The 24,260-nt window shown below is 42.6% G+C and overlaps 1 protein-coding gene across 2 annotated transcripts in view; it reads left to right on the top strand.

Annotated features, from left to right (window-relative positions):
• LOC124721592 overlaps positions 1 to 24,260 on the top strand; it is a 125,297-nt gene that overhangs the window by 24,884 nt on the left and 76,153 nt on the right. For both annotated transcript variants that reach the window (XM_047246643.1, XM_047246642.1), the window contains exon 3: positions 16,807 to 16,979. In XM_047246643.1, the coding sequence (XP_047102599.1) occupies positions 16,807 to 16,979 (173 nt within the window). The remainder of the gene's footprint in view (positions 1 to 16,806; positions 16,980 to 24,260) is intronic.

Here is a 24,260-nt window from a genome sequence, read left to right as displayed (position 1 = left end):
AGGGTATGTTAAGAAGTATATAATTCATTAGTACATACTTTTGAATCAAAGAACTTTGGTTTTGTGAGTTGAGGCATCTTCCTGATCTGTGATCAATGCTTCAGAACAGTGGAAACATACTCAACAGACTAAAAACCTACTAATAACTGTTGCGCTCGAGCAGCAGAGGCGCACGCATCACTGGTGAAGTGCGCTACTTGTGCTTGGCCAGAAGAAGAGCTGTGAAGCTGTGCTTGGACTGTGGCGTGATGCTAAGCAAATTGTCGTGTGTCGTTATTGTGACACAGCAAAATTGTTGTGTCCTTGCATCACAGAATGGGCAGACACGGGCAGAAGAAGAAGGCAGACACAGAGAAGAAGCCTTCGACACAGCAACCCACCAGGAATGTGGACCAGACGAATGTCATATACCTGTCCCCCCTCTGTACATTCAGTACAGTGTAGAGTCATGGGCGGAGATGTATGATATCGTAGCCAACTGCTGCAGGGAAGAAGTAGGCGTAGAGTCCCTGAACTCAGACGCCATCGTCCAGCTGCAGGCAGCAAGTGTGGCTGACCACTGCACACTGAAGAGCACTGTGGCCACCCACATTGTTGATCCACCTACTGTGGAGAAGGCGACCGTGCCGAAATAGGGCGAGAAGCACTTCAAGGCCCTGATCAGGGGGCTGCCTTGGATCAGTGATGAGAAGACAGACCAAGAGGGACTGTCACATGCTGGATTCTGGGGTGCAACTACTATGCTGCACAACTGGCCAAATAAGAAGAGGCCGCCGCTGTACATCATCATATTGGAAACTGCGATGGACGGCAGCGATAACTTTGGGATGAGGAAGCTCTTAGGCTTTGCTGTGACCATCGAAGCTCTCCCTCTAGGCATGGACCCTGAGCCAAAGTGCTTCAGGTGCCAAGCTGAAGGGCATGTGGCTAAATACTGCCACAACTTGCCGCGGTGTGTAAAATGCGCCGGCATGCACGACACCTGCGCCTGTGACAGATAATGAGAAGAGGTGCTAACTTGTGCTTGCTGCAGCGGGCCACATGTGGCAAACCGGCGTGGCTGCCTGGCTTTCACCAGTGACGGCTGCGCTGGAGACAAGGCGTAAACTGATATGACGCGACGGCAGCGGTGCAAGCACTGCCAAATGAAGACACAATTGAAAGGCGAGAAGAAAGCTCCCACTGCCAACAGGCGGCCGGAAGACCGTGCCAGTGAGAGTGGCACGGGGGTCTGGCCGCTGGCGATTGCACAGGAGGCGCTGCAAGTGCAGCAGATGCACACCATGCTGGTGGCCGCAGCGGAGGAGGCAATTGCGGCCCTCATAGCCGTCATGGCCACAGATAGGGCAGCTTTTAAGGCCACCCTGACTGCAGAGGTGGAGGAGGCATGCAGCCAACTGCGGCAGTTGCACTCGCAGATGGTGCACGACATCCATGGGGATGCCACAGACGAAGAAAAGACACCTGCCGCCCCGCCCCGTATGGAGCAGCCGGTGGAAGCTCACACCATGGTGGACACCCCAAAGAGGAAGACGGGAGCCGCCACTACAACGCCGAAGGCCATCAGTTCCGAGCAGCTGCACTTCGGTGAGTGGGCTACCATGATGATCAGAATGCTCAGGGGTATGGGCTACGGCATCCACTACACAGGCGAGACACAGCGGCAGTCCTCACTGAGCCTGTTAGCGCAGTCAACGAGTAAGGAGTGGTGTCGCTACGCGACCACTCATCTCAGAGTGCTTGGCTTCGACGCTCATCAACCAGACACCAATGGGCGACCTGGGCCTTTTCCTGCGCCATGTCACCACTGACGCAGCACAGCAGGGGGCTCTAACAGCCTGATCTGCAGCACACCATGCTGCAGCACTGTCATGGACTGATCTCTTATGATGAACATATGGCTTGACACGGTATCCACTTGCATGTTACCCGTTTCTAGCTTAACCCATTCTTGCATGACCTATCGCAGTCAGCAAGATTCCGCCACTACTCTTACTACCTGACCTAACAATTGCAGAGGTTTTTTTCCCTTGGCGCTTTTTTCTCTCTGCCCTTCAAACCGTTACCCTTCATTTGAATTTTGACCCAATCTATCTCCAGATGAGTACGTATTAATGGTTAACTTTAACCAGACATACGCAAACATCACAGTACCCACATCCTGCGACACCTCACATTAGTGAAAACTAACCCTTATGCAGAGATGGCCATAGACCTTTTGAGTTGGCCATCATGCTTAGGGGAAAAAAAAAAGTTTCCAAAAAACAGTTCGATATAAATAAATGATGTTCAACTGCCAATTGTATCTAGCATCCCTACTATTAGCTAAAATTTTCTCTTCAGTGCAGTGTGACTTACTAATGAGATTAGTCAGAGATTGTGTGCATGTTGTGAGTGAAGAAGTTAATGAGAAGCATATAAAGAAAACATATCTCATAGTGTAAAATCAAACAAAAAGAATGTGTAAAGATGACCAAGAACAAAGCAAAAACTTCAGATTTTTAAAAATGTAGAAAATTTGACACATATACAGTTCACAAAAACAGAACAAGATCTTCAAAGCTATAGAGCAGTAGGATTAAAAATATTATAGTTAATGCCAAAATAGCCTTAGGCATGCCACAATTCCCCATAGTTGACCAAACCAAAATTGCGTTTAAAATTTCCAAAATCATTTCAGAACAAATGAAGCATGACAACAAAGACATACCCAGTCCACTGAAACTTTGCACTTGACATAGGCATTTCAAGTTGGCAGTGTAACAATTTAACAAGTGAAGAAAGAGAAGCACGAGGTGCTAGGCATGGGGCGCAAACCAATCACTGTGTAGTGATCACTGCTGGTTCTGACGATGAAGCTCCCATGTTGCTGGCTTTGTTTTGTGTGAACGTAAACAACTTGTATTGTATATGGTTTTTACCACATGCTTGTGTTGTACTGTGCTTTCTTTCATTATGATGTAGAAAATTCTGATACTTGGAAAATGCCACAGAAAATACTTCATTCGCGTCAAGGTGTGCTGCTGAAGACCTATGCACTGGAGTTGCTATGGAGAACTCATAAGTTTTATGGGCAGGAGAAAGAATACCTAAGTATTCATGGACAACCATCAATCCTGCCAATAAAGTTGCAGAATGAACATCTAAAACTCTTGGCATTAGCACAAGAACAGTAGTAAGTGCGAAAGTGTCATTGCCAAAGTCAAAAGATTCTTTCCAGAGGGATGCAACTCGCAGGCATGTTTATGCTTACTACATCAGGAAAGAGTATCTTATCATAACAAAATTACTAGTATCCTTAAAAGAAACTGAACATTTCAGGAGTGGGAAAACATCACAAAATGTTGTGGGTTTCCATTACAAATTCCTAGACAGACGCAAAGTCATGTGAGAAAAAGTGTATTTTGTCCCCAGAATGAGATTTTCAGTCTGCAGCGTAGAGTGCGCTGATATGAAACTCCCTGGCAGATTAAAACTGTGTGCCGGACCGAGACTCGAACTCTGGACCTTTGTCTTTCGCGGGCAAGTGCTCTACCATCTGAGCTACCCAAGCACGACTCACACCCCGTCCTCACAGCTTTACTTCCGCCAGTACCTCGTCTCCTACTTTCCAAACTTCACAGAAGCTCTCCTGTGAACCTTGCAGAACTACCACTGCTGGAAGAAAGGATATTGCAGAGACATGGCTTAGCCACAGCCTGGGGAATGTTTCCAGAATGAGATTTTCACTCTGCAGTGGAGTGTCCGCTGATACAAAACTTCCTGGCAGATTAAAACTGTGTGCCGAACTGAGACTTGAACTCGGGACCTTTGCCTTTCGCGGGCAAGTGCTCTACCATCTGAGCTACCGAAGCACAAATCACGCCCCATCCTCACAGTTTTACTTCCGCCAGTACCTCGTCTCCTGTTTTCCAAACTTCACAGATGCTCTCCTCTGAATCTTGCAGAACTAGCACTCGTGGATGGGGCGTGAGTTGTGCTTGGGTAGCTCAGATGGTAGAGCACTTGCCCGCGAAAGGCAAAGGTCCAGAGTTCGAGTCTCAGTCCCGCACACAGTTTTAATCTGCCAGGAAGTTTCAGGTGTACTTTGTTATGGCACAGTCTTACGATTGCATTTGGATATTCTTGCACAAAATTGTGGGCAGACACATTCATTTGATAATGTGACTAGATGGAATGTGGGTAATGCTGGGAAAGGTGTCAGTAAATGTTGGACAGATGAATCTCCAAGGAGTAGCAGTTACCAGCCAAAGGGAAGAGAAGCTGGATTACTTGTGGCCCATGCAGGCTCTTCCAGTGGATTCAGTCCAAAAATACAGGTGATTATCATGAAGACATGGGCCACAAACAATTTATTAAGTGGTACAAGAACCTCTTAAAATAGTGTTCTGTCCCTATAACAGTTTTATAGCTAATGCTCCATATCATTCGATCATTCTGAACAGAGTCCCCACCACAAAGGATCGCAAAGAACTTATGGTGCAGTGGCTTAGAAGGACGAAATATTACTGTGGTTATATGTATGACAAAGCTTCTTTTATATTTGCTTTTTAAAGAAAATAACCATATAACCCCTACATTTGTAGTAGACAAATCATCAAGTAGCAGCTGCCACCATATCACTGCCATTTCAAGACCATTGAGGTAGTATGGAGTGATGTGAAGACGTACTTAAGGAACAATAACAGAAGTGGAAAAGCTGTTGCATGACTCTCTTGACTGCTGATGGAGCCTCATGCAGGAGAAAGATCGAGCATGTCGAAAAACTTATTTGAGCAGCAGAGACAATGGAAATTATCATCAGTGACCATGAACAACTAATGATTTTTCGTGGTTATGATGACAATGGAGATAGTTTTGATGCTGATTCTGACAACAGTTACGACACAGAGAGCTGGATAGAATTGCACCATTGTTGCCATAAAGCTATGAATACTGGTTGCTTATTGCTCATTGTCATTATGAAATATACAATCTCAGGTATTATTTATTTTGTAAACGGGTACTCTTTTTTAAGGCATTGCTCATCATCAAATTCTTATTTTTCTGTATTTCTTTGCTCCGTTATCGAAAGTTTGTGCTTGTTATGCCTATAACTACATTGTTATGCACTTGTTCATTTGCTGTTGTTGTGGTTGCAGCTCAAAAATGGATTCTTATGTACACTGTTATTGCTCTGTAGCTTACATGTAAGAGATGGTACGGAAAACTGTATTGGATGCTATATGTTTAGAGGTTGCTGTTGCAACATCGCTGTTGCAATATACACTCCTGGAAATGGAAAAAAGAACACATTGACACCGGTGTGTCAGACCCACCATACTTGCTCCAGACACTGCGAGAGGGCTGTACAAGCAATGATCACACGCACGGCACAGCGGTCACACCAGGAACCGCGGTGTTGGGCGTCGAATGGCGCTAGCTGCGCAGCATTTGTGCACCGCCGCCGTCAGTGTCAGCCAGTTTGCCGTGGCATACGGAGCTCCATCGCAGTCTTTAACACTGGTAGCATGCCGCGACAGCGTGGACGTGAACCGTATGTGCGGTTGACGGACTTTGAGCGAGGGCGTATAGTGGGCATGCGGGAGGCCGGGTGGACGTACCGCCGAATTGCTCAACACGTGGGGCGTGAGGTCTCCACAGTACATCGATGTTGTCGCCAGTGGTCGGCGGAAGGTGCACGTGCCCGTCGACCTGGGACCGGACCGCAGCGATGCACGGATGCACGCCAAGACCGTAGGATCCTACGCAGTGCTGTAGGGGACCGCACCGCCACTTCCCAGCAAATTAGGGACACTGTTGCTCCTGGGGTATCGGCGAGGACCATTCGCAACCGTCTCCATGAAGCTGGGCTACGGTCTCGCACACCATTAGGCCGTCTTCTGCTCACGCCCCAACATCGTGCAGCCCGCCTCCAGTGGTGTCGCGACAGGCGTGAATGGAGGGATGAATGGAGACGTGTCGTCTTCAGCGATGAGAGTCGCTACTGCCTTGGTGCCAATGATGGTCGTATGCGTGTTTGGCGCCGTGCAGGTGAGCGCCACAATCAGGACTGCATACGACCGAGGCACACAGGGCCAACACCCGGCATCATGGTGTGGGGAGCGATCTCCTACACTGGCCGTACACCACTGGTGATCGTCGAGGGGACACTGAATAGTGCACGGTACATCCAAACCGTCATCGAACCCATCGTTCTACCATTCCTAGACCGGCAAGGGAACTTGCTGTTCCAACAGGACAATGCACGTCCGCATGTATCCCGTGCCACCCAACGTGCTCTAGAAGGTGTAAGTCAACTACCCTGGCCAGCAAGATCTCCGGATCTGTCCCCCATTGAGCATGTTTGGGACTGGATGAAGCGTCGTCTCACGCGGTCTGCACGTCCAGCACGAATGCTGGTCCAACTGAGGCGCCAGGTGGAAATGGCATGGCAAGCCGTTCCACAGGACTACATCCAGCATCTCTACGATCGTCTCCATGGGAGAATAGCAGCCTGCATTACTGCGAAAGGTGGATATACACTGTACTAGTGCCGATATTGTGCATGCTCTGTTGCCTGTGTCTATGTGCCTGTGGTTCTGTCAGTGTGATCATGTGATGTATCTGGCCCCAGGAATGTGTCAATAAAGTTTCCCCTTCCTGGGACAATGAATTCACGGTGTTCTTATTTCAATTTCCAGGAGTGTATATAGCCAGCCTCATTTGTTATGGTGGGAACTTTCAAGTAAAATGTTTTGCCGGCATAGGTATAGTAGCAACTGACCAATGTACACTGCATAATAGTAACAGAAAAAAGAGAATGCATGATAATGAACCCCAGAGCCCTAACTTTATGTGCACAACCAAAAATTCCTACAACAAGTTCTGTGCATATAAGAAGAAATATACAATGAAATACATTGGAATTAACTAACCAAATCAAAAGTACTCGTGTTCCTAACAAGACTAAGTTGTTTTTTTTTTCTATATATTTATGCAGATATACCTAGAAAAGAAACTACAAATATGATTGAAAGTAGTTTAATGAAACACAAGAAACTATGTTCAGGTGAAATCTGTGATCTCATTCAACTGTGACCACTTACCTTTCCTATAACTACTTTAGCTTCCAAAATGAAAGCTAATTACAACCGGACTGTTAAGCAGTGAAGAACTTCATGGCAGGAACCTTTATTGACATATTCATCAACCACATTGAAATAATTTTTTTTTTGAGCAATTTAAACAGACAGCTGAAAAAGCTACTTGTATGTCAATGACACATTAGTTCTGTTGAACGGTACAGAGGATGACATTGCTAACATGCATGCACAATTAAATAGTATGCATGATAAGATTCACCTGTGTGGTAAAAGTAAATAACTGTGTTAAAAAAAAAAAAAAAGAGGATGCAGTGTGCAAATTCAGACTGTTCTGGAAACCAACTGCAGACACATTAATTAGTAATGGGTCATGCCACCCACAAATCCACAAAAAAGCATATTGTCACACAGTGTTATGAAGAATGGTAAATTTCCAGCTGGATGGATATGAGATTAAGAAAGAAATGACAGCCGTCCTTGAAAACTTAGCCAGATTTTTCTGGATGACAATGTGCCATGTCACCACGCCTTAACTTTTCACAATTAGTTTGAAGAACATTCTGGACAGTTTGAGTGAATGATTTGTCCAACCAGATAGCCCAACGTGAATCCCATTAAACATTTATTGGACATAATCAAGAGGTCAGTTTGTGCTCAAAATGATGCAATGGCAACACTTTTGCACTTATGGATGGCTACAGAGGCAGCTTTACTCAATATTTCTGCAGGGGACTACCAACAACTTGTTGAGTCCAATCCACATCAAGTTGCTGCACTACATTGGTCTAAAGAAGTCTGAGACAATGTTAGGAGGTAACCCTTGGCTTTTGTCGCCACTTTTCTGTGCAGAATTCACTAGATAATGACTCTGAAAGCCAAAACCTGTTGTGATAGTAAATGAAGAACAGTTTTAGCATTTATGAATTTTGTGGTATTTCACTCATGTATGTTGAAGTAGGAAATACTAGGCCAACATAAAATAAAACAATGTTTTCCCGTCCAGTCATGTGACAGTTATGTCATAAATTTGGTGATAATGATTGCAGCAGTAACACTTTGTGACAACTCTGAACACACTTTATTTTTAAAGCATTTGGGCAGCCCATTTGATACTCTGTCAAGTCACCAGATGATATTTCATTATAAATCAGGCCACCTTGTAAGGATTTCTGGAATAACTGATCAGTGCTACAGATTTTTTTACAAACATAACCCAAGAAAACTCCACATATCATCCACTTTAGAATAGGTAAATCATTGATTGCTCACACTTAAAAAAAAGTTCTCATACTCACTTGAAGCAAATTGGCTCAGTGTTTACTCAACGGTTAGATCTGTTTATACCCAAGAAGGCACAGTTGAGGGCAATGTTTCAGTCTTCTTAAATATTTATTGTAAATTTCTTAGAATACTGTTATGTTGCATAAACAACAGAAACATAGCCATTTAACTTGATACAAAATTCTGCATTATTCTTGTAGATGGGCCAGTGCATTATCCTAGCTGAGTGCCAGTCTGTCGCTTTCTTTGTCAAAACTGCAGTAGCTATTGTTCCCGCCAGAGCTGAAGAATGCCAGTTTAAAATTTCCATATTTTTTCTGAGCTATATAATGATCTTCCTAATAATGTTACAGGAATTCCTAACCTCCAAATTTACCCGTTAACCATTTTGTAGATGCCTTTGCAATGGGATCAGCACTCTACCATAGAAATAATTACTGTCCGACACCTCAAAAAAGATATTGACATGATCATTGTCCCTGCAAACAAAGGTTTCTTCTTTGTAACTATGAACCACAGTGATTGTCTTTCATAGTGTGTCTACCAATTGTCTAATACAGCTACTTTCAAGCCCTACTGTAGTGACCTCATCCCAGAAGTCTTAACTGACTTCTCATCCTCCTCAGATTCCTAGATCTGTATCATATCCTCTGTGCTGAGCCTGTCTTTTTTCTCACTCCAACTCCTCCACAGACTCCCACTTTCTACATGCTTCCCAAGCTCCATAAGCAAATTGTAACTTGTTACTGCACTTCGTTAGTCAACACTTTCAGTTCACTGCTCTTGTTTTAAAGGTGCAAACCATTTCTCTACTGGCTTTCCTCAGTTGCTGTTCATTTACCATCAGGTGCTCTGTCTCTCACTATCAGTATTACTATTCTCTACATGAACATCCCCAGTGGTCATAGGGATGGTCCCAGCATCCAATGCTACCCCTCTCAATGCCCTGTTTACTTGTAACCAACCAAGGCACAGCTTACAAACATATCTGCACCGCTGTCATGGGTGCATGAATGGTAGTGATCTGTTTTGTTGTATACTGCTGGGGGAGTCTTTTGTAGCCATCCACTATCCTCAACTTCTCTCCTGCTTCAGTTTAGTTATTGATGTCTTTATGATCTAGACCCAGGGCAAGGACATCTTTCTTATATTCCTCCAGAATTCAAACAATTTCTTGCTGATTAGTTTCTCCTGGCCTTACTCCACTCAGTGACCCACCTTTTTGGATGTTGACCTTCCACCTTATTTATGGAGTGCCATTAAAACTTTTGTCTATGTTCAACTTAGCAATCAACAAAATTTCTTAACTTTTTATTTTTATGACTGCTGCCAGTTTCACACCAAAACGTCCATTCCATGTATCTTAGCCGAACCTTGGTCTGGCAGACCAACAGAGGTGGCACAGTGGTGAGATACTGCTCTTGTGTTTGGAAGAACGGTGGTCCAAATCCCCATGTGGCCATCCATATTTGGGTTTTCTGTGCTTTCCCTAAATTATCAAGTTGAATCCCAGGATGGTTCCTTTGAAAAGGGCACTGATAATTTCTTTTCCTATTCTTGCTCGTTCTCAGCTTGATCCCTATCTTTAAAGACCTCATTCTTAATGAGAAGTAAAGCCTGAATTTTCTGCCTTGGCCTGCCAGAGCTTCAGTTACCATCTACTATGTCTCAAAATGAAGTATAACCTCTCCAATATTCTTCCTAATGCTCCTAAAGTGGTATTCTGCCTTGTAATCAACTAATGTAATATTCTTGTTTGCCCCTAATGCCATTCCTGCTTCAAACCCTTTGCCCCATATGCCATGTCCCTGTTAAAGCCCCAGGTGTAAAATCTTACCCCATGCATCCATGAATTACCTTTTAGTGCAACCATATTACTGGCATTTCCTACCTCACTGGAGGCAGGGTCACTTTTGAAAGTAGCCATGCTATCAGTCAACTTGTCTACAACCACAATGCCTGAGTATGACTATGGGCCAATTGTCCACCTGAATGACTGGCAAAAGACAAATTGTGGCCAGTAGCCAACTGGAGTTTGTGGATCATTTTGCTGTGAAGGAAGGAAGATAAGGTTTAACATTCTAAACATGATGCAGGTATTAGAGAAAGAGCAGAAGCTCAGATTGAGGAAAACTGGAGAAGTAAATCTACCCTGCTCTTTTCAGAGAACCCATCCTGACATTTGTCTTAAGTGATTTTCAGGAAATCCATCTTGAATACAAACTGAGTGTCTTACCACTGCACCACCCACCCACACCTGCTCAGATTAATGTGGTTGACTTCAGTAGCTGCCGCATAATCATGACATCCTTTGCTCATCTCCACCATCCTCCACCACCAAGACTGGTAAAGCCATGTCTCCACAATATCCTTTCTTCCAGGAGTGCTAGTCCCACTAGTTACACAGGAGAACTTCTGTGAAATTCAGTTGGTAGGAGATGAGGTGCTGGCAGAAGTAAAGCTCTGAGGATGGGCTGTGAGTCATGCACAGGTAACCCAGTTGGTAGAGCACCTTCCAATGAAAGGCATAGGTTTTGAATTCACATCTCAGATTGGCACAAAATTTTAATGTACCTGGAAGTTTCGTATCAATGCACACATTGCTGCAGAGTGAAAAATTCGTTCAAGAACTGTACATGCTGTGTTTGGACACAAGAAGAATATGGCAGTCTCCAGAAATAGGTAGAAGCCAAATTGGACATGATGAACATGCTTCAGGTTTCAACCCTCGAGTAGAGCAACATTGGGGGAATGGTGATGAAAGCTGTGGTATCTCCTGTGCTTCTACAACTTTCCAACAGGCCCTATTGTCAATGTGTCTTTAAGCATGCATGATCTGACCAATTTGTTCTCAACTGTGGGTGAATGATGGTTTTGTTTATCTGTTGGGAGAAGTCAAATGTGGGTACTGGTACTGGCCACTGTTATTTAGGTAGTTAGTTCGGCAGTTATTTGCATGTTCTTGGGATCATAATTGTGACTGGTTGCAATATTCAGTTTCACAGTACCTATTATCACTGACAGAAAAGAAACCACCAAGAATAACCAGCACTCCAGCTGCAAGTGAGTAGCGCTGCTACACAGTAGTAGCAGACAGTACGTGGCATGTTCTTCATGTTTACTGTCCCTGTTAATACATATTGCTAAAATCTGTAGTGCAACAGACTAATTTGTGACTGCTCTTTTGAATTGGCATGCAAAATTCCACTTAAAAATCATTTTGTTTGTAATGGGAAACAAACAGATGCTTTCTGATGACATTGGGCATCATATGAAAGATGTGATGAGCAGTATTTGTTTGGGTCAACTCCATCTGCACACTGCAAAAACAAAATTGCTAATATATGCAGAAACACCAGAGAAAATGCGCCTGCGGACTCTTGTATCTGGTATATAAAACACAGACACAGACACACACCATATTATTACATAGCTGCTTCCTTATGCCCTAGCAACAAGTATGAGGTGGTGCCCACTGTCCTTAGCTCACCCAGCATGGGATGTTTTGTCTGTTGGGCCTGTAGCTGATTGTCCTGCAGAATCTGCACAAGTTGAGGGAGGAGGGGGGGGGGGGGAGAGAGAGAGAGAGAGAGAGAGAGAGCGAGCGAGCGAGCGGGGGGGGGGGGGGGGGGGGAGACACTGTTCTGTTCATTGGGAGCTGTAACATTTGGTGAGTATTGGAACCACTCATGGAGAGAGCAAGCAGATTCAGGAGGTTTCTTCTGAGATGTGGAAGAGGCTCTACCTGCAGTTGTTGAATATTCTGAGTGTAATTGGTTGCAAATCATAGCTGATATCGGAATGAATACCATCTGGATTCTGAGGCCATACTCTGTTTCTTTCGACATCTGACTGTGTTGGTGAATAAAGCTAGTCTCACGTGAAAGATGGAGACTTGGCTCACGATTTGCCACATTATACTCAGATCCAGTTGCAGTTCACTGGTTTGGAGCTGGATGGAATACTAAACCAGAGATTCAAGCAAATCTGTGATAATATGGGCTGTGAATTTCTTCATTTCCAATATTGATTGGAGAATTATAGCACTCCACCCCCATCCCCTTTCCAACCTTCAACATGTCAGGTGTGCACTATATATATAAAGGGGTTACTCTGTTAGCAGAGTACATGTGCCATATTCATACGTTTTTTGTGAGTTGTAGGAACGCCTATATTACTGTTTACCTCTCTTGTGGAACAGCACTCCTGGACAGTCTAGTGTACACAGCATACTAAGTTACTCGCTCTCAGTGCTCACTGTGCTTCTGCCAGGTGGTCAACAGAGTGTTTATATGATCGTTATGTTCCAGAATTTGCCTTTAACATTGCATGAGGTAACTAGACTTCTTAAATCACGATATTGTCACAACTCTGTGGGGGCTCCTTGTGAAGACTGTTGAGAACATGAATTGCACATCTTTGTGCATATACGTTTCTATAGCTTTTATCATAATTTTTGTTTTGTTCAACTGCAGGCAATGTGAAGGTGTTCTTTCAAACAAAACCAGTGGTGACATAATAAATATGTTTTTATAAAGCTATGGTGATTTCTTATCAATATTAATTGTAAAGGAGCACATCAGCTATGTTAGTCACAGAGGAAAATATTCATCATTGCAGATTAAAAAGAGTTAATGTTAAGGCCTATATGGTATTAGTTAACTACAGGAATATGTCCATGGTAAGGTCCTAGACTTGGTCTCTCTTATTGAAGCTAATAATGTCCACATAATACTAGGAGCAGAAAGCTGCTAAAATCAGAAGCAAATAACAGTGAAATATTAGATACAAATTGGAATATATATCACAAAGATAAGCTACAGTAAATGAATGCATTTTATATACCAGGTAATTTAGGAGCTGTATTGACAGAATGCTTCTAATAAAACCTAGAGAATATCTATGGTAAATTTCCTGATAGTATATTGTTGTAGGGGTATTTCAGCTTTCCAGTTGTAAAATGGGATATTCATGTAATGAAGACGAGTGCCATGGACAGATATTTGAGTGAAATTTGTTTAATGCTTACTTTCTCCCATAAATATCTCTTGAACTGACAACAATGAGAAAATAGAACTGATGTGGAGGCTTGTTAACAGTAGTGCTCCCTGTATACTATTCATGAATGGTATGGGAGAGAGGGGAAATGATTATGCTACCATAAGAACCCTCCACTACACACCATGAGGTTGCTTGCAGAATGTAGATGTGGATTTCTTCCTCATTCCGTATCCCTGTTGTTCCGATATATTATTCTTAGATTTTCTCCTGCTGTACCCATTGCCTCCTTATGTAGTTGCAAACCACCAACACTAGTCATGCCTATATTTTCCAAATGCATAACCCACCATAGCTCCATACTCTGCTTCTCCTCCCTTTCCCCACCTCACACTAATTCCATGTCACCGTTATATCAAAGCACAGCTCATTACTGCCTTTTCTATACACCCACCTGCTGCTAAAATCCATTTGTACTCAGTAAGTAGTGACTTGCCCATATGTGATACTAATATGTAAGTTGAGATAATCATTATCCCTCTGTAGCTGACTGGTGGGTGATTCCTTGCACTAATTTGATATATCATATTCATGCAATGTATCTTGATCTCTGTTTCTGGTTTACAGCACTTGGAGAGGCAGCCTCTGTTGTTTTACAGTTGATTCAGGAGTCAAATATCTATGTATTGGATAGCTGGTGTGTCTTACTTACCCTTGATATGAATAAAAACATCAAAATATGTTGCTAGGAAATTTTTTCTTCCTTTTTCTCTCGTCCGCACCTGTTTTAGATTGATGTAAGTCTCTTGATGTTATAATTATTAAACATATTCCCTCTCCCTCTTGAGCAATGCACTATATATCTATCCGGTTCAAATGGTGAAAATATTTTGGCTAAATGTCCCAAGTCAAAAGATGCCAAGATCCCTCACATTATGTATAGCATCATAGATACTTCTTTGTGAGAGGTAACAATTTAGATTTGTGACCAAAACTTGCTTGTCTTCTTATCAGTTGATTTTTTGCTCGTGGTTTGTTAGTAAGGTTCTTCAGTTGGCTTTGTAAATGCATTTTAAAGTACTCTGTCAGTATGACGAGAGGTCAACAGGTCTGGCTCTTTGTACATAACATCTGTTTTTACAATTTTCAGCAATTATTGGAACTCCTTTTGATCTGTTTTGTCATAAATATTTAACCAAAGCCACTTCTCTTCAACAATAATGGTTGGTACCCATCTTCAGTAATGCCTCTCCTTTGATAATCCATCTTTCCTTCCTCAGTACCAAGTGAGGTGGTGCAGTGGTTAGCACACTGGACTTGTTGTCGGGAGGGTGACAGTTCAAACCTGTGTCCGGCCATCCTGATTTAGGCTTTCCACGAATGCCCTAAATCGCTCCAGCCAAATGCCAGGATGGTTCCTATGAAAGATCGCAGCCAACTTCCTTCCCTAATCTGATGGGACCGATGACCTCACTGTTTGGTCCCCTCCCCCAAATCAACCAACCTTGCTCAGTCATATTTGAATTCATTGCTATACTCAGCCGCAATGAGCTTTGAATGTATGGCTTTGTAGTATTGTTTGTTTGACATTGGTCTGTACACTTCAGTTGTATACATGTCCAATGTGTGCCTGCTCAGAGTAGGCAGGGTGGCAGCATTCTTAGGAAGGGTTACAGGAGAAGTTGAAATGTTCCCTTATAAAAGTGGCACCCTCTTTTGTAAACAGCAAGATGCCTTGGCGAATCTGGAACTGATGTCACTGTATGAAAAAAAAAATGTGGATGCCTGATGATACTGAGACTACCGTGTTGTTGGGCCATCCTGCTGGATGTGATGGAAAACACGCTGCAGTAGGGGATCCATTTAGGGTTCTGCTGCAACATCCCTAGAGTTTATCAGCAAGTCCTCAAAGATTATTGAACTTGGTAGACAGTCTGAAAACAGACAGTTTGCTGTGTGTCAAATTGCAAGTTTGGACCCTTTGGGGGTCAGTATAGGGCATCTGTATTAGAGTGTTAATAGGATCGGCAATAATGTATGGAGTACTGGAGTAATGGCCTAACAATGAAGACAGTTGGCTGATCATTCCAGCAGTTTAACCTTGGACCCAAACAAAGATAGCAAAGGACTGTGGCCAATAACTAATGTATGCACTCCAAAAATTATAGCTTTCATTTTCTGTTTGTGAATAATGTTCTTGAGCTGGATTTAAGGTTGTGGAAATGAACATTATAGGCTTTTCAGAACCATCTTGGAAAGAAGGGCATCACTGCCATGATGGGAGGCATCTGGTGCCGAAACTGATGCAACCGAGAGATAAATTGTTAAACAAGGAGATGACTGTCAACAAGTTTTCAAAGCTTGAAGTGCTTGCTGGCTGACCATAGACCATTGTGACATAACTGATTCCAAGGATAGACAATTGAAGCAGCCCGAGGGATAAAAGGGCCTAATAATTAAACTTTAAATGAAACACCTGGAGGTTATTCACAGATTGGGAGCCTCAATTTTTTTTATTGCCTTGACAGCGTCCTGTGTGGGTTGTAACATTTCTTTACTAAGGACATATTCTAGGTAAGTGAGGGAACATTGAAGAAATGAAAAATTAGGAGAATTGCTCATAAGGCCCTTTTCAGAGAGAGCCACAAAAATCAGATGCAAGTTGCATGGATGTTCCTTGGTTGTATGACCCGTGACCAGGATGTTGTCAAGGTAGTTGACTTATTGAGAAATATTTGCTGTCAACTGTTACTTTCATTCCAATTGATCCGTAGTGAGGAGGTCCTCCAGGATGTGGAACATGTCAGAAAAACAACAATACATGGCAAATATTTACAACTAAAACAAATAAGCTAATGTACCATTCCACAGATCCCAAGTGGAATGATCGTCATTTTTTAATGAACACTAAGAGTCATTTTACAAATACTAATGCACTGAATTTAAAATAAAAAAGTGTTTTATTTATTTATAAGGTAATAAACATGTAATACAACTACTGTAATACTTATTTACAATGAACACATTACTGCACTGAAATTGTGCAGAAGTTATGTTGTACTTATATACAAATCAGTTGGTTTTACTAAGAAATTCATCAATGGAGTAGAAGGAGTTGGCCACCAATAAATCCTTTAAGCTTCTCTTAAACTGAATTGTCTGGGTTGTCAATAATCTTAGTTTGCATTGTGGAACAAATAGCTAATTATTTTCTCCCAAGTGTAAATTGCAATTCCTTTGCTTGTTTCTAGTAAATGACATGGTCTCCCATGTTCCCACAATCTCAGTTAATTTCTATTAGAGTATTGATGCATAGTGTGTGTTTTTCACTTCTGTTTATATTGTGGTTAATTCTATTGCTTCTTGCTGCCATACCTGTATTTTACGTCATGGAAGAAATTATAATAATTTTTTACATCTAATTCAAATGCAAATTTTTCAGGTAAGGAAGAACGGCAGTTGAAGGCCAATACTATTTTTCAAAGAGAGTTTGACAAACAGTTAGATGAACTAGAGAAACAGATAATACGCCATGAATGCAGTATAACACTTGTGAAAAAGTACCTTAACATTATTCGCTGCCAGCTACTATTGAGAGGAGTTGGGGATGACAAGGTAATTTTATTAAGACACTGCTATAGATCTATCAGTGTATTCAATGGTTGTAAGTATGTAGCCTTTAAATAAGTGAGTCACAGATCTGGTTTGAATCAGCTAGTTAGATTAATGGCTGAATTCTGGTGGACTGGCCAGTGCAGTTGTGAAGTAGTAGTAGTAGTAGTAGTAGTAGTAGTTGTTGTTGTTGTTGTTGTTGTTTCATTGCCATTCACATGTCAACTGAAGCAACACCCTGATTCTGCCTAAAATACATTCCTTAAAAACATTTAAAATCATGAACCCTCCCCCCGAATAATCCATGCTGCATAATGAATCTGGCTAATGACATGTCTTATGTGTCTGAAAATTTAAACCCGACCCTAGACAGACTGAAATAATGACGGATATTGGGAATGTAAAGTCTCAATTTCTATACACGGCACCCAAAGTCTTAGCTGCATCTCATTTGAGGCATAGCGCTATATGTGTGTCAGTCTCAAAGTATGGGAATAGGGAAATTAATTACCAAAACAAGTGAAATCTACAAAGAGAGGATCTGATGTGACACAAGGAAAATATAAAAGGAAAAGCAGATGAAGAATTGTTAATGATATTCAAATGTGGAATCTGTGCCATTGGAACTTGCCATTAAGAAAATGCTACATAAAGAGTGATGTAAAACAAACAGTAATTGTGACTGTGTTAAAGTGAATATATGTCCCAAGTTTTATACAGACATTTTGTTGTGCAATGATGAGCAATGCATATTAAGTTTACTCAGTTAGGGGGGATGGGGATCTGCTTAATCAGAGAGCATAACTCCACCTGGTTGTTCTTAAAACCAATATTCTTCTTTATCCATCTAATGTTCTGGGTGGGATGTTTGGCAGTGGGAAGAACCATTTGAAAATAAATACCCAGGAAACTTTTCATCCTGTTTAAAATGTATTTATCATGATACAAACTGATGAACAAAGTACTATATAACTTCGTTTCTATGTGCACATGGCACTGAACTGAATAGTTCTGCCATTGAGGTCCATAAAGAGTCTATACAACAGAATACTGGTGGTAGAGTCAGTGGCACCAGTCTTCTGGATGCAAAGGAATGGAGGAATATTCAATTGGAGTTTAACTGCATCATGGCTTTAATTCCAGTATAAAATGCTAACAATATACTAAGTGTGGCAGTAGAGTTTCAGGAGAAACACACAGATGGATGTCAAACAGAAATGACTTACATTATACAACCATGAAAGTGTAACAGAAATGTCTTACATCGAGAAAACAGTAGCATCTACAGTATTTCACTTACCAAGGTGGCAAATTACATAATTGGAGACAAAGCCCACAGTGCATCATGTCCACTTCCAATGTATAGAAAGGCAAACACCTTCTTGGTCATCTTTTTATTTATTGGATAATCAGTTTCGATCCTTTTTTAGGTCATCTTTAGATCCATTAATTGTTAGAAAGGAAAGAAAATTTGGTACCATAGCACAAAGATAGTTACGAAGTGACCTAAAAAGATATACAGTGGAAGTATGCAAAACAAAAATAAAACAACATATGAAGTTAGTCATATTGAATAACTGTGAAGTGCAGGTCGTCGATTGACAAGCATTCAGTTAAAATTACTGAAGCTATGGAAATTAAACTACAGAGCATAATATACCAGTGCCTATCATCTGACAAAATTGAAAGATCTTTATGTGAAACTAAATTAAAAGTTGCATTTGGTACAGAAACACCACAGCACAGAGTATTGGGTCAGTTGAAGTGTGGATGTCGAGGAATAGCTGGATGCTGAGACAGAGAGCAAAATAATGAGAACAAACATACAATGTGTGTAACTCTGCTTTATTTAACTTGCATTCAGCTAGTTCAGTTGCATTCCAACAATTCCTTGTCACAAGCAAGTTGGTTGTAGATAATAATAATAGAAAGGTGTGGCTAATTAGTAGCTTTCAAGTGCACCTAGTCAACTCTGCTATGCAACAGTAGTGGCATCAATGTGGCGTCTTCGACTAGTAAGGCAGTCGCATGAGTTATTACCACTTTGCTGGAGATGACGAGGGGATGAGGGAAGTCTGGGCACAGGTGACAGTGGGGAGGCAGGAACCGAAATTTCAGCTGATGACAAGCTCCTGTCCGCACCCCCAACTTTTGTCATGCAAATGCCAGAAGTACCAGTGGAAAGACCAGCCATATAGTGCTCACCTGACCCAGGGAAAGAACATCTCTTCCATCAGTGAAGGCAGAACGGCAACTGGAGGATCCACGTTGGCCCGCTGGAAGGCAGCTCAGGCAGCCAGCTGTGTGCTGTTGACAATAGCACTGCGTCGACAACCAAATGGCTCCCTGTCCAGCACATGTGCCTGGGGGAGGCGAAGGTGCCTGAGGCTGTAGTGTCCTCCTGGGCATCGAATGTACAAATGAAAAACCTGCAGCAGGATCGTGCAGCCCACGCAAATGAAGCTGATTCCAGCAGTGCTTCTGCAGCTCTATGGGACCCTATAAGACATATAAAGAGTGGCCTAAGACTTTGCCAATAACTCTTTGTTCCCAGTGCTTGTGTCTGCCAAAAACTCTGAAAAAGACCAAATTATTTAAACTTCTAGTGTTGCACAGAATGGCCCATCCACTGTGGAGGATGCAGCAACTAAAGCATTATCCTATGCTGGCCTCCACACGTGAGCACCACAAATGGAAACCTGCTAAAGGCATCTACTGCAATAAGCCAACAAGAATTCCAGTATGGTCGTGCAAAGTCTAAAGGCAGACGTTGATGAGGGGCACTGGGCTTGGACCAATCAAAAAATTTCTGTAGCGGAGCAGCCTGGATGTTCCATGAATGGCAGACATTGAGAAGTCAGTTGTTCTATTTGAGTGTTCATACTGACTCATGTGCAAGCTGCTCAGTGCATGCAATGGCTCAAAGTCCTTGATAGAGGAGATGAAGAATTTCCTTCTGAAGCAAATGTAGCCCAACCACATAGGGCTGATCATTGTCTGTATGTAATAATACAACATCCTGCTGGACAGGTAAGTTAAGCGGGAGAGCAAAATAACCACCTACAACCAGATCACGAATCTACTTTATTGAATGTAGCCAACTGATGCAGAGATACTGCAACAGAATCTTGAGTTTGGGGTCTGCAGCCATCATTTGAGCAACCCATTGATTCTACGGGAAAAATATCAAATGTTTCGTTGTCCTGAACATCAGTGTGCAAACAAGAATCCTCTGAGGTGTTGAATGCCACACCAGTGCCAACTGTTAGGCGAGAGACACTATCTGCATTTGAATTATTAGCTGTGGGCTTGTTCATAATTTCACATTGTAATTTGAGAGGAGCAAAAACTAACACTGCACATGTGCAGATGGTCTGGCTTTGAAGGGCTGAACAATGAGGTGAGACACTTGTGATACATCACAAGTAGAATTTTCTGCCATACAAGAATTGGTGGAATTTGCTCAGCACATACACGACAGCAAGAGCTTCCTTCTCAATCTGCGAGTAGTTGCACAGAGCTCTGTTTAGGAGTTTGGACGTGAAGGCAATTAGCCAGTCTAATGATCCGACTCTGTGCAAGAGAACAACACCAATCATGTAAGAGGAGTGTCAGCCGCAAGCACAACTGGCTTAGCAGGATCAAAATGTACCAAACAATGATCGCTCAGTATAGCAGCTTTCAAGATCTGAAATGCAACCTGACACTCTGAGTCCAGTCAAACGAAAAATTCTTTCAGCGAAGACACTGTAATGGAGCTGCAAACTACGCAGTGTTTGGAATGAACAGAATGTAATAAGTTGATTTACCCAAAACAGCTTGAAGTTCACTAATGTTCCTAGGAGCTGGGAGATCCCATATGGCAGTTAAGTGTGACTGCAAAGTGTGGATATCCTGACTCTTGATCACATGTCCTAAATATTCAGTCTCAGTCTGGAAGAATATGCACTTGTCTTTATTACTCTTCGACCCAGAGTCTGACAGCACTCGAAATAATTTCTTGAGATTGGAAAGATGTTCATGGGGAGTATGACCTGAATTGTGTGTCATCCACATAGTTCAAACAAGATGGAACTGTAGCAGTCAAGAGTGACAAATAGCATTGAAAAATTGCAGATCTGGGTGCACTCCTGAAGGTCAACCTCAAAAACGTAAATAACCCAATGTGGGCATTGATTACAAGAACTTGTTGTGACTGTTTATCCAGGGTAAGATGCAAATAAGCACCGTGAAGATCAATCTAGGAAAAAAAGTGACCTGCACCAAGTTTGTCAACAAGTTCCTCAGGCCATGGCAAAGAAAGAGAGTCAATCAAAGTCTGTGGATTTACTGTTGCCTTGAAATCTGCACATAAACGTAACCTCTGCAAAGGTTTCTTTATTTCCGCTAAAGGTGATGCCCACTGACTGATTGCTACAGGGGAATCACACAATTGTCCTTCCAAGATAAGAGTTGCTATGCCACCTGATCTCTGATAGCGTGAAGGACAGGCTGTGCTCGGCAAAGCTGTTGTTGCACATTGTCTTTCAAATGTCATTGAATTCATCACCACACAGTTCAGCTATCTTGTCTCTAGGCACAGAAGAGCTCACAGAGAGAACATTGTCTTGAATACCGAGCGAGGTGGCGCAGTGGTTAGCACACTGGACTCGCATTTGGGAGGACGACGGTTCAATCCCGTCTCCAGCCATCCTGATTTAGGTTTTCCGTGATTTCCCTAAATCGTTTCAGGCAAATGCCGGGATGGTTCCTTTGAAAGGGCACGGCCGATTTCCTTCCCAATCCTTTCGTAACCCGAGCTTGCGCTCCGTCTCTAATGACCTCGTTGTCGACGGGACGTTAAACACTAACCACCACCACCATTGTCTTGAATGAACAAACCAAACAGATCAAAAGAGTCCATGCCAAAAATGTTTATTTACTGTCATGTGAACTCAAAACTGTGAATGAAACTGTCTTGGTAATGTTACAAAAAGTAGCAGGTAGGCTGCAAACACTTTGAACAGGAGTGTTATGTCCACCGTAACCAGAAAGAGGTGCCTGTGACTTACGTAGCTTATGCTTGTCTAACAGTTCACAAGTGATTCTCTTCAACAAAGTCGCTGATGCACCAGTGTCCCCCGCATGCAGACTTTGTGATTGGCAGTCTGCAGAGAGACAAACAGCTTATTGGGCTGACAGAGAATGGGAGATGTGTGCGACTTCTTTGCTATTGCACTTGACTTGCACTATGTAATACTAGAATCACTACTGGCCTTGGAAAAAATTGTATTAGCATTTATGGACTGAAGCTTTAGAGAAAGTGCATGTTGAGCTTCTGTTTTTACAGACATATGGATGGAACATGACTGTGATTGCCACAAGGATAACACGTAGCTACAAGTCAGGGGCACGCCTGGCACTTGTGTGCTGTGAAACACCAAGACCAAGATTTAACACCGCTAGTCTGCTGCCTAGCACACTGGTTCTGTTTATTTTGCTGCATGGCTGAGAATTTATGTGCTGCAGTGTACAAACTACGGGCACAACCTGTTTACCACTACTTTGTATGGCACAAATAGGAATGAAATCAAAGTCAATTGCTACAATATCATACGAGTCCTGACGCTCCACTAATTCCAAAACCTGTCACAAACTAGGATCAGGATACTTGAGAATCTATTCACATGTGTGAAGATCTTGCACATTTTGTGTAATTGTGTCCCTGATCATGGCGTCACTATAATAGTGTCCACACTCTCACTTAAATTTGCAATGGCATGTAAACCCTAATAAGTCTGCTGCCCACTGCTCATGAGTCCAATTTGGTTTCCTCCACAAATGAAAGAATTTGTAGCACGTAGCTGCCACATTAATTTGTTCATCAAAGTATTTGTCCAGCCCAGCAATTAATTCTTCAGGAATACTCCCAGGGTGGGCAGTGGGGAAAAGTTTGCAGGTGAACCTGTACACTGACGTACCAGCCATTGCAAGAAGATCAGGTTGCCTGTTCCTACCTTCAGTGTATGCATCAAGCTGTGCTCGGTACTTGATCCATTCCTCGTGTGTTGAATCAAACACATGCAATGGTGGGATGGAAACAGGTGCTGGTGCCTGTGGCTGTGCTGCAGAAGGCTGGGGTGGCAGCGGCATATTTGGTTGCACAGTGAGCAGTCTTGTTCATCATGTCCACGGGCTGCTGCATCTGCTGTGCCTGAAACTGAACAATCTGTGTTACTAACAGTTCTTGCGAAGGACTAGCCATGCTCAATACACACACCAAAAATTACAAAATAAGAAATAATGTGTGCAAGCATGAATGTTAGCCTCATTGTACACAAACAAACATAGTCAAGTGCAGACCACATTATGAAACTCAAAAGCGCAGGAAGGTGAGCACAGTGAAAAATGACAGTTCTGCAAGAAAAGAGAGACAATTAACATGGGCACCAAATGGGTACAGACTCGTCACTAGCTATTGGGTCGCTTCAGGGGTGGGTGCCGAGGAATAGGTGGGTGTTGAGACAGAGAGTGAAATAATGTGAGCACATGTAAAATGTATGTAACTCTGGGTTACTTAACTTCAATTTAGCTAGTCCACTTGTATTCCAACAGTTCCTTGACACAAGCAAGTTCATTGTGGATAATAGCAACAGAGAGGTGAGGCTAACTAGTAGGATTTGAATGCGTTGAGTGAACTCTGCTATGCGATTGTGCTGGCATTATTGCGGCAGCTTCTTAAGTCAGCTTGGTGGTGGCACTACTCGCGCATGCAGCAGAGTGTGTGTCTTTGAGCTGGCTGTGGATTGATGGGGCAGTCATGTGAGTTACTTATTGCCTGGCCTGGTGCCAATAGATTAAGACACAACACAGAAAGATTTCACGTGAAAAATGAGTACCTGCACTCAGACATATATAGTGTCACAGGTGGCAACTGTGAGAAACAATGTATTGGACCTACGTACTATCATACAATCCTGGATTTAGATGCAAACATGAAGGTCCTCCACAAAACCAATAGGTGTGAATTAATGCACCACGTTTGTGCAAGGAAGTAAAAATTAAAATACAAGAGCAAACTGAAACTTCCTGGCAGATTAAAATGGTATGTCAGTCTGAGACTCAAACTTGAGACCTTTGCCTTTCACAGGCAGTTGCTCTGCTGACTGAGCTACCGAAGCATGACTCACGACTCATGACAGATTATGACTCACGACTCATGACAGATTATGAGTCATGCTTGGGTAACTCAGTCTGTGGAGTACTTGCACGCAAAAGGCAAAGATCCCGAGTTCGAGTCTCAGT

Source organism: Schistocerca piceifrons, chromosome X (assembly GCF_021461385.2).
Source record: "Schistocerca piceifrons isolate TAMUIC-IGC-003096 chromosome X, iqSchPice1.1, whole genome shotgun sequence".
NCBI classification, from domain to species: domain Eukaryota; kingdom Metazoa; phylum Arthropoda; class Insecta; order Orthoptera; family Acrididae; genus Schistocerca; species Schistocerca piceifrons.
Note: the sequence above shows the minus strand (reverse complement) of the source record. Positions and strands in the feature narration are given on the sequence as shown.